The sequence below is a fragment of the Anomalospiza imberbis genome, chromosome 6, assembly GCF_031753505.1.
Source record: "Anomalospiza imberbis isolate Cuckoo-Finch-1a 21T00152 chromosome 6, ASM3175350v1, whole genome shotgun sequence".
NCBI classification, from domain to species: Eukaryota; Metazoa; Chordata; class Aves; order Passeriformes; family Viduidae; genus Anomalospiza; species Anomalospiza imberbis.
In genome coordinates, this window is record NC_089686.1 from 17,709,672 (window position 1) to 17,721,399 (window position 11,728).

Here is an 11,728-nt window from a genome sequence, read left to right on the forward strand (position 1 = left end):
TATGCTGAGTTTCCAGGGGTTTTGTGAAAAGCTGTGCAAAAAGAATAAAGCCAAAGCTGGTGTGTTCTCCATACCTCTGTAGGGAGCAGTTCTGGGATTGCTCTTAATTTTGTCTCAGAAGGAGCTGGTTCAGCTTTCCCTAAACAGAAGTTGGAAACAGCCCAACAGTTATGCTGTGAGGATGATCTGAGGATCTGCTCTCAGCTTCATTTCCAGTCCTATTTTACTTTATTAGAGCCACACATACGCACCCTTAAAAAAAGTGTGTAGAGTGTCAACCCACTTCAGTCAAGGAAAGTGTTTGTGCCACATGTGTACTGATACTTTTGAAACATGATAATACTACACATGATACTAAATTGGAGGATTCATCTAAGTTACTAAACCATTTTGCTCAATAACCAGTTCCTGTTGGAATCCTAATAAATAGCACTTTACTTTCAGAGGTAATTTAATTTATTTTTATTACCTTTCAAGAGCAGGAAGCAGAAGTAAAGAACAGGCAGCTTTTAATTCTAAGTTAAGTCAAACTGTTTCCTTTCTGAACTAAAAGTTACTGTAATCATGTGAATCTCTTCTCCTAACCACAAAAATTACTGCAATCGTAATGTATATAGCAAGGGAGTGGAAATTGCCTGCTTGTGAAGAATGTCAGTACTTACTGTGATATTTCATTTTTTTGCCACACATTGCACACATGGTAGACTGAAAGCATAGATAACCATATGACTGAAGCTTAAATAATTGCATTAGTTTTTTCAAGCTATGAGAAAGCATCTTTCAGACTTCAAGAAGGAATATAGTAGCTCATTGTTTCATCCCTGAAGGTCCTTATTGCCTCTTCCACACTTCCCTCTTCTGCAGCAGCAAATAAAAGCAATTTAGCCTCTAAATGCAAGTGGTGTTTATTTCTGAATGTTTTTCTTCCTACCTTACTCAGAATCAGATGATGAGTGTATTTTTCCCCTTTTCAGAATAACTTGACATTTACAGGTACTATCAGTGGAGATGTTTGTGTTTGGAAAGACCATGTGTTGATACGAATTGTGGCCAAGGCTCACAACGGACCTGTCTTCACAATGTACACCACACTAAGGGATGGTTTGATTGTTACAGGAGGCAAAGAAAGGCCGTAAGTCTTTTTTTCTTCTTTTTTTTCCTGCATGCGCATGTGCTTTTTAAAAATGGTTTGGATTCATCCCATCAACTCTATGTGAGACATTAAAGGTCGAAGAGTAGTCCCTTTCAGATCCCTGACAGGTGTTAAGAAAAAGAGCAGCCATCACCTCCAAAGTGCAGGTAACCCCATATGAGCTTCAACTCAGCTATTTTTCCCATTTATTGTAAGAGAAAGCATTTAGTCTGAGATTTAGAATCATAGAATGGTTAGGGTTGGAAGGGGCCTCACAGATGTTCTAGCTCCAGCACCCATTTAGCTTTAAGCACTAAAAAGATACCTAGTCCTTGTGGGTTACTTCTTTCACTGAAGATGCACTGAGGTTGTTAACCCAAGGGATTTGCACAGTTGTGATTGAATACATGGATGATAAATTTTGTAGCAGTATGATGCACAACTTCTTTCAGAGGAAAGATCTGCTCAGTTATGATGGCAGAGGCAAGATGTCTTCTCTCAAGTCTAAGGTACAGCAAGATTCTTTGTTGCTGTATATCAAGATCCTGGGATTGCAAGCAAAATACCTCCTCAAGCATTTAAATTTTTTTGGTGCCTTCCTAGTGATCAGAAAATGCTTCAGCTGTAATAGAGTCCATCTGATGACATGATAGTGCCCCATTAGGCAGGACACAGGCCACTTATATTTTCAGACCCAACTGAAAACTTACTTTTGTGCTTGAAATATTTCCTTCTACTATTTATAAATGTTGTGATTTTATTTAGAGGATGTTCTCTCTACCATTTAGCTTCAGAGGCTCTTAACCATTGGTATTTGACCTGAAACAAATAGTATTGAATAACAATAAGAACCCAGAATTCATCTCCTGTGGGAAAAGGAAGTATTGACAGTACGCAAAACAAATTTTCATTTAGGGAGACTGCATGCTTTTTTCTGCCTTAGTTGCAGTTCACCAGCCTGTTTGATAAAATCTTCTTGCCGAGTATAATGATCAATCATATGTCAAAACACTGCTAGTGGGAAGCAAAGAATATACTATTGCAAGGAGTATCAATTTAGAATTCATTAAAGTTCTTTTAATAATAATAATAGTACAAATCAGTAATTGTGATTAAACATTCTGAAGTTCTTAGTAAAATTATTCAGTAATCAAATCTGTAACACAAGCAGCTCGATATTGTGGAACATTGTATTTTTGTTTCTGTTAGGGAAGATTGAAGATAGATAAGACATGTCCTAGCTCAACTAGAGATGCCACATTTATCACTGTTTCAATAAACATTATCTTCTTTTTAGAAACTGTATTTTATTTCAATGTGTTCTGTACTGAAATACTGAGGCATTTTTTGCAAGTGGGAGGGAAATACTTAATGTTTGCATAATTAATACCTATTAGTTGTGTGGTTTTTGTGCTGTATCTGTGTAATTTATTTTACAGCAGTGAAAATAGTGACATTTTCACAGAAGTGAAAATATTCTGTCATTTATTTCACAGAAATAAAATACATACCTTTTCTGTTTCTCTCAACTATAATTTGAAAATCTCTGCCTGTCTGATTACTAAGATGGGTGTTTGCATGCATAACTGTTCTTCTGACTAGACAGATTCCCTCAGAGCTACTCATTCAGACTAAGCTAGCAGTACCCATCTTTCAGCTTGTTCTGTAAAGTGGAACAGTGAGGACTTGGAATCAGTTTGTCTTGGTGAGCTGGGCGGCTCAGTGTGTTAACATCAACTGTTCGTGCAAACCGAATCTTTAGCAATTTAAAACATATTAAAATGCCTCATTTGCAGTACAGTACATTAAATAATGTAGTTCCTTCATCCATTAATTGTCCTTTTTGTGGCAGCTCATATACTCATGGTTCTTCCTGTTGTCTTCGTAGCTCAAAGGAAGGAGGAGCAGTTAAGCTATGGGACCAGGAGCTGAAACGATGTCGTGCCTTCAGACTAGAGACAGGACAAATGACAGACTGTGTTCGCTCTGTTTGTAGAGGCAAGGTAAACAAAGCTGCCTGACTGTAAAAGAAAGCTTATAATTTGTGGTTGATTTCTGAATATCAGATAAATTAGTTCTGCTTTCTCTTCTAGCTAGTATTTGAAATTAAAGGCTAAGCCAGAAGGCATCTGCAACTGATATTGTGGCAGAAAAACACCTAGTTTGTGAGGTCTGTCTTTCTTAGGATAATATTCCATATATATTTTAATTGAAGACTAATTAAGGATTTATTTTCTATTTTTTTTTCACACTTTGATATCAAATATCAAATGACAAGCAGTAACTCAGCCAGCATCATGATAGCTACAGAGCTTTGTACTTTAATATCTCAGAGGAGTTTAAAAAATAAATTTTCTTTGATTATTTAATAATTTGACTTCAGCAAACTTTCTTGACAGAACTATAGTTCTAGATGATATTTTAATTACTGTTCATCATGAGAGGTTAATGTATTTTATCAGAAATCTTTCACTATTGTTTAAGGGCAAAATTCTTGTTGGGACAAGAAATGCTGAAATAATTGAAGTTGGAGAGAAAAATGCTGCATGTAACATTCTAATTAATGGTCATATGGATGGACCCATCTGGGGCCTAGCAACGCATCCATCCAGAGACTTTTTCCTTTCTGCTGCAGAAGATGGCACAGTAAGACTTTGGGATATTGCTGAAAAGGTAGGTGTTAGAGAATACTTGTTTAGGGGGAAAAACAGACTTGTGATGGTGTTGCAGACTTGAAACTTGTGTTTTATTGTATTCTGAAAATAATCCATGTAATGCTGTTAGCATGTTAACAAGCTATTAGCATAAGATGCTTTTAAAAAATGGACAAATAGTAACAGTTACTATTCTGGGGTTTTATTTCTTCACAGAAGATGCTGAACAAAGTCAGCTTAGGACATGCAGCTCGTACTGTTTGTTACAGCCCAGAAGGTGATATGGTAGCTATTGGCATGAAAAATGGAGAATTTATTATCCTGCTTGTCACCTCTCTAAAAATTTGGGGGAAAAAAAGGGACAGAAGATCAGCAATTCAAGATATCAGGTCAGAAAATATTATTCCTGGTCTATAGTAGTATTCTAGAAACCTCCATTATTTGGTTGTTTTAAAATACAACTCTGTGTTCTGAGGAACATTGCAATGATATTTCAGAGAGCTGGAATCAATGAGTGAATTGTGGAATTTGTGTGATTACACTGATACCAGGAATAAAAAGAAAGAGGAGCTATATGGAGATAAGAGATAACATCAGTCAAAACAACTGGGGGTGTGGACCCCAGTGAGGAGTAGTGTTCCCCAGGGGTGGGTGGGCGCTGTTGGACATCTTGGTGGCAGCAGGGACAGTGGGATGGAGTGCCCTCAGCAGGTTTGCCAGTGACACCGAGGGTGAGGTTGTGCTCCACACGCTCCAGGGAAGGGACTTGTAGGAGGTAAAATGAGATCAGACACTTAGAGATGAAGACTGGATTGTGAGAGATAATGGAAATGCTTGTCTGTCAGTTTGCTCTTTGTGTTTGTTTGACAGGAGTTAGAAGTAAAATTTTGCTTCTGTTTCCTGAGTGGAGGAACAGACTGTGAGATAAATTAGTTGTAATCAGCTAAGGAAAGTTTTGGAGAACAAAGTGTGATGGAAGAGAAATATAAGCAAAGTGAGACCTTGCAGGAGAGTTCTGCTAGGAGTTAGGGGGTTGCTGAAGTTGGAAAGCTGTCCCAGGGTATGTTTCAGAGGGAATAGATATCAAGAAACTTCCCCAGTAACACAGAATTGGCCGTGAGGGATTTGTTCAGCACAGGAAGCTACTGAGTTTCAAGACTAGAAAGGAAAACTGGAAGAAAGAAACCAGTGTGCAAAGATACATTGGGGAAACAGCAGGTTTGATTTACATCTATTTTATTCAGTACATTTCATCTAGAAGTTCTGGCTTTTTTTCAGTTAGAGAACTTCAATTTTCCAGTTTTTAACCTTGTAAGTATAGCCTAAGGGAGTCAGTGTCATCAGGGGAATGTCACAGTTTGTTAGATCGTGAGGGGTCATGAAATCAGATAATGAACAGAGTTATTCAAGAGATGTTACCAGTTCACTTATATGTGTAATCTGTACCAAAATTATTGCCACCTTCTTCTGGATATGCATTCCCTGAAAATTTAATTTCAAAAGTTATTTTGCTTAGCAGACTGAATACTCTGCCTCCCTTCTGTTCTGGATAGCAGATAACTGAAATGCAGATTTCTGTACTTCTCAAATATTATAATCTGTTGTAAGTGCCAACCTGTGTTCATTAAACCCTTTTATCTGTTCAGGTTTAGCCCAGATTCTCGTTACCTAGCAGTTGGTTCCAGTGAGAATGCAGTGGATTTTTATGATCTGACTTTGGGTCCCACACTCAATCGAATCAGCTATTGCAAGGATATCCCAAGTTTTGTCATCCAGATGGACTTCTCTGCTGATAGCTCTTATCTCCAGGTATCAGTCATTAATTGTTCAAGGTACTGAATGGAAAACATACTCATGACACATACTCTGCAAGTATTCTCCTTTGACAACTTCTAAGTTTTGTAGCTAAGGTTGGAGTATGTTGTTGTCATTAGACTGACTTTGTTGTAATGGTAAGTGGATGTCTTTAGTTTTGAATAGTTTTCCTGGAGATCAAATACAGAAAACAAGCAAAGAAATGAGAGACAGATTTCAAATCTCCTGTGATGTGTCTCCCTGCCTTTTTACCTCTGATGCTGATGGTCTATCTTAAAAGAGAAAGGAGTACAGTCTGTCATTCTGCAGGGCCTGGGGATCTATAAATTCTTTGTCTCTCTGACCAACATGATGGCATTGCATGTCTTTTTGGTGCTAGGCTTTGTGGAGCAGCACCAAAATCATGGTGTTGCAACTTCCAACTACAGGAGGGCTTAAGATGTTTCTTAAAATAAAAATAAAGTAAATACAATATGCTTTCTATATTTTATTTGCATCTGAAAGGAGAAATAAGCTTCTCTCATTATCAAATCAATATTTACAGCCCAAGAGGAACACCTTTGTGTCAGTTCTAAAGATAGGAATTTATTTTGCCTTATTTGTATATACTGACACACTTACACATACGTGCAGAATGTGAGTAGTTTCAGTTATTTTTTACTAATAAGCATTTAAATGTTAAGATTTCTTATGCTTTCTCACTGTTGTTTTATGCTTGTATAGATTTTTGAGAATTTTCAGCTCATTGACTAAGTTTTCTTGATAGTTGTTACTTTATGGAGTAAAACGTAACTGTCACCAAAATGCTTTTCTAAGCCCTCTGGAATTATATTTTCATCTTTTGAAACAAATTAATGTATTGTAAATTCTCTGTGGTCACCTCAAAGGTCTCTACGGGGTCTTACAAAAGGCAAGTGTATGAAGTGCCTTCAGGAAAGCAGCTTGTGGACCAGGCTGTGATTGACAGAATAACATGGGCTACTTGGACAAGGTAAATGATTCATATATTTACACCTATTAAAACACCTGGAACTTCCAGGAGAAGCACCTACTATTTGAAAGCCTATTTAATCCCTTCAGTTAGATATTTTCTGTTCACACACCCATCTGCTCTGGCGGCAGCTCCCCTAAATGCAGCGCAGCAAAAGGCACTACAGTGGAGCAGGTTCCCTCAGTACACAGGGGCTGTTTGACCCCTGAGGAATCTGAGAGAAACCCATCTCTCACGTGTCCTTGTACTCACTGGGTGTCTCTAGGTCCTTCTATACAACTCTAGCAGCCTTAGTATTTGTTTCATTGCACTCTGCAAATTATCTGGAACAGTGCACTCTTTTTTCAAAACAGTGATGAGAGTATAGGGCCAATTAAAACAGATCGAAACATGAAAAGACAATACAGGACTAGGGTAATTCAGCTTTATTTACAGTACCACACTAATGGTATCTGCATAAGTTGTTATTAACATTTGCATATTAGAAGGCATACAAAAGTACTTTTAAATACTTTAAAGTTACTATATTTCTTTCAAGATATTACATGCAATAAAATACCATATTTCATTTTTATTTTGCAGTTAAATAATTTATTTTCTATTCTATGAAAATCTGGCTTTCTGTGCCTTTTTTCAGTCTCTGTTGCCTGCTTTGAATTATTGTCCTCTAATTATCACCCTCAGACAAAAACTAAGAATAAATACTTGAAAGTTTTCCACATTTGAACCACTTTGAACAATAAGAGTCCTGACTATTTCCTGCAATACACAACTAAAACTGTGAGCTTTTAGAGGGCTCTGCAAGGCTCATTTTGCTAGATTTCTGATTTTTGTTTGGGTTATCAGTTTTTGTCACCTTTTTGAGACAAACCCAAGAAACTGGTATTTCCTGATCCAATTCAGTATATCTGATGTAAATCAGGCTTTTTTGCATGTAGTGTACTGTGCCCTGAACTGGGGGAAAGACGCACAGAAAAATTCTAAATCATTCACTTATTAACAAATGATAAATTTCTTGTTTCTGTGCGGTCCTGGAAGTATGCATATACCTTGTAAGCAGAGCTGAGTAAAAGCCGTTTTACAAGGCTTTGCAAAGGAAGTTTTCTGGACTCTTAAAATTATTATGTTTTCAGGGCAGGGCAATTTTTCTCTCTCTGATTATAATGAAGAATCTTCATTGGACTCAGATAAACTTTTCTTTACATTGATATGAAAACACTACAGAATCAACGGAACATAGTAATATGCAACAGAGAATATAAAATATTTAATTTTCCAAAAGCTGAAGGTTATTCATCTAAGTCTTATGCTATGGTGTTCTATTTCTAATTGTCCTTTCTTTTTTTTTTTTTTTTTTGCAAATGCCTTACTGGACAATAATAGTACTATCATTTCACCTCTGGTTCTCTCACATTGCTGTGGGCCAAATTATTTTGGGAATTATATCACTGAATCAGTTTCAGGGGCAGTAATGGAATTATTCAAAAATTAATTACAGAATAAAAGCTATAAAAGGTGTGCATGTGTGAAAATAAAATGTAAACATTGCATTTTTATAGAACCAGTTAGAATATGAGATCTGCTTTCTATTACCTGACTCTGGTTTTTGCAATGGTTTTCAAAAGAATTTCTTGGTCTTCTGTTTCAGTGTTCTTGGGGATGAAGTAATTGGGATCTGGTCCAGGCATGCTGAAAAAGCTGATGTGAACTGTGCTTGTGTCTCTCACTCGGGAATCAATCTCGTAACAGGCGATGATTTTGGCATGGTCAAACTGTTTGACTTTCCATGTCCTGAAAAATTTGTAAGAACTTGTTTTTGCATGGTTACAACAAGAAGTACTGTTGATATTAGGATCTTGTCTTGTTTCTCTAGAAGACATATGATGGAAATATTTTCTTCTCTAAATTGGTAGCTTTTTAATACCTCCTTAGCTCCATAGTGTCATCACATGCTCCACATTCGAGTTTCCCTACTAGTTTGTGCGGGAGCTCTTGCTATAATCCCTTGTAGGTGTTGATATTGTCTGCCAGGCTGCTTTAGCATAGTGCCTGCCTTATGAAAAATCTCAAAGCCCTTAGTAATTTCCACATATCTGATCCATTTGACAGATGAGGAAGATAGCTGGTGATTTTAGTCCCATCTGTGTTTCTCCATGGATGAAGAGTTTACAGATTTTTCACTAACACTGTAAAATTGTTCCACTGTTTTTTATAATTTTAATTTATAATGTTTTTTTAATTTGTTTTCACTGTTAATTTTCAGGATTTGAGACTGCACAGGGTAAACTGCTCACACAATTGCAATGAAAATAATTCTTTTTAAGTGTCAGGAATTTTATGTAAAACTTGGAAGTTAGTCATGTGACAAGATGTATTTAATATTATTGCACTAGCTTGAGCATTCTTTCCAATTTGCAAATGCTCTCTTATTGGCTGACAATTTTATCTGCATTGCAGCTGAATAGTAGTTCTGCTTCAGGAGATCTTTCACATTTGATAACCTATATAACTTTTGAACATTATAAATATGTGATGTAATAAAAAGGTAGATAAAAACATGCACGCCTTTTTTAATTTAGGAGGGTACAGAATATTTAGACTCTCTCATTCTGTTGTTGTTGTTTGGGTTTTTTTCAGGCAAAACACAAACGATTTTTAGGTCACTCTGCCCACTTAACTAATATTCGATTCACAAGTGGAGACAGATACGTGGTCAGTGCTGGAGGGGACGACTGCAGGTAGGTGTTCTTGCCTTTACTGCCAGAATCTGCACACCTCTGCACATGGACAGTCCACAGCAATGTAAAGCTCAATCTCAGCCTTCAGCCTCTTATCCATGCGCTTGCTTTCCTGTTCGTACATAGAGAAAAACATATTTGTGGCAAAATGAATATCCCCAATGTTAATGTGAACAGCTAATATTTACTAAGTTAAATTGCTCACATGAATATTCAGAACATCATACTTTCAGTGGGAATTCCTTTTGGCTGTGTTAGCTATTTCTTTTAACAACACTGTAGTCTTCTATATCTCATATTTAATATATTTTTGAAAACGCAGCTTATTTGTTTGGAAGTGTGTGCATATGCCCCATTGAGAGAGACATGGAGACTTGCAAAGAGGAAACTGCATGAAGTACCAGGCATGAAACACCCAGGATTGCAATGTGACATTCTACTGTGCCCTGCATGTGTAAGAAATGACCCAAGACACAGAGGAATGTCTCTGAAGGACAGGACCTGGAGTCTGCCAGAAGGATGGACACACTGAGGCTGCTAGTTTTGCTTCAGTGTCAGATAATCTGGGTTTGTATTCCACTCACTGCCAGATGTTGAAAACAAAATATGTGGATGAAAGGAAAAAGTGAATTGTTAATCAATGTACAGTTTCACAGCAAGTTCTTGGGGTTTTAATCAAGAGATGCTATTTCTGACCTAGTGCTGTACATTGATCTATTTTCAGCATGAAAGTTTTTCCTTTAAGTTTTGAGATCTAAATAGCATAGATAAGAAGAGTATTCCATATTTTATTACTGAGAGAGACCATATATTAACTCTTAAATATATAGTATTTTAATAAATGTTTAATTATTATAATAGAAATTATATTTCTATGGCTGGTCAAAAGGAAACATCATATCTGATGAAGCAGAAAATAATAGAGTTGGTTCCTTATGACTGGAATATCTCTGTATTTAGAGGCCTGGGTCACAGTCATGTCTGGTGAAAGCCTTTGGATATGCATGATCTTCATGGCTAATTTAGTGTTTTTGTTGCACTTAAACATTAAATTAGTTCTATGAGCAAAAATAGATTTGCTCACTTTGCGAGTGCCTTGCCCACTACCTACAAGTCTAACTCCAATTTTTGCCTTGTGAATAAAAGTATTCTCAGTGGAAGAGAGATTATTGCTGTGTTACTTGACTGAGCTGTGAGCCTCTCTGCTGGAAATGAGGACCAGGGTGAGGATTTTGTAGTCTTCTTGTTGATAAAGTTTGGGATGTCAGCAGTGGCAAAATAGAATTTCAGAGCAATATGAATTGATTTTATTTTCTCAGCATCATAGGGGAGATTCAGAGAGAACTTTCTAAGCATTATATTTTATACATTTGAACTTTTTAATAGAGTTAGGACTAGCTGGGAGATGTCTCTATTCAGATTTCTCTTCTGACTGTAAAAGATGTCCAATCATCTGCTTCTTTGAATGGACCTGTTGTCACCTCGAGCATTTATTCTATCCTGCAACATAACTGAGATTCTAAGTTGGAAAAACATTTCAGTGATAATAAAATCCTGAACAAAGCTGTGTTTTGGGTTCAAGTGAGGAAGGTTTCATCAGATGTTTGTCTAAATCATGCCATAGAGAAGCATTACATACAGTTTATTTTCATGCAATATAGCAGGGATCAAAAATCAGTGATTATCAGCACTGCTGTCATTGTGGCATTCTGCTGTGAACAGAAAGCTCTCTTTCTGTGTAAGCCAGCCTTGCTTTGACAGTGGCACTTGTTTAGGTCAATCAAGAGGCTTTGGTATTTTTCATCTCTTGCATTTTCTTATGCCAGATGAAAAAGAGATAAACCTCATCTCTTCTTGTAATGATCTTGTGTGTGTGTTGGTTACAGAAGGAATGGGAGGGCTTGCAGGTAGGAGAGAATGAGGAGAAAAGTTACAGAACCAAACTTTTGTGCTCTCCTTGTTATGTGTTATACAAAGCTAGTTACCCAACTGTCTTAGGTAATATATTTTATATATCAATCTATAATGAATATTTATTTTAAAGAAGTTGATGAACTAAGCACTTATCAGGTTTCTCAGCAGGATGGTTCTTGGCAAAGTCTTGCCAGTCATGCAGCTGCTATTCTACAGGAGCAAAAACTCTGAGGATTTGGTCATGAGTGTACAGGGAAATTTTGGCAGTAATGTTTTTGAGTTTAGGTGAATTGCATATGAGAATTATGATTAGACCTGATGTATCTCATAACCTTGTTTCCTGTCTGTCTGTTGTACATGAAAATTAGTCTCTGGTGTTTATATCTTCTCTTTACCAGAGAAATGGTTTGCAGTGTGCTCTTTTATGGCTGTGATTCTATCCCTTATTAAATACATCTGTGCAGGACTTTCGGACTTGAAGTAA

The 11,728-nt window shown here is 36.8% G+C and overlaps 1 protein-coding gene across 5 annotated transcripts in view; it reads left to right on the top strand.

The window, feature by feature from the left end:
- EML5 (EMAP like 5) overlaps positions 1-11,728 on the top strand; it is a 96,436-nt gene extending 84,708 nt beyond the window's left edge. For all 5 annotated transcript variants that reach the window (XM_068192661.1, XM_068192656.1, XM_068192658.1 and 2 more), the window contains 9 exons: positions 975-1,132; positions 3,021-3,135; positions 3,617-3,805; positions 4,003-4,175; positions 5,433-5,595; positions 6,489-6,592; positions 8,241-8,394; positions 9,230-9,330; positions 9,653-11,728. In XM_068192661.1, the coding sequence (XP_068048762.1) occupies positions 975-1,132; positions 3,021-3,135; positions 3,617-3,805; positions 4,003-4,175; positions 5,433-5,595; positions 6,489-6,592; positions 8,241-8,394; positions 9,230-9,330; positions 9,653-9,689 (1,194 nt within the window). In that variant the 3' untranslated portion in view covers positions 9,690-11,728. The remainder of the gene's footprint in view (positions 1-974; positions 1,133-3,020; positions 3,136-3,616; positions 3,806-4,002; positions 4,176-5,432; positions 5,596-6,488; positions 6,593-8,240; positions 8,395-9,229; positions 9,331-9,652) is intronic.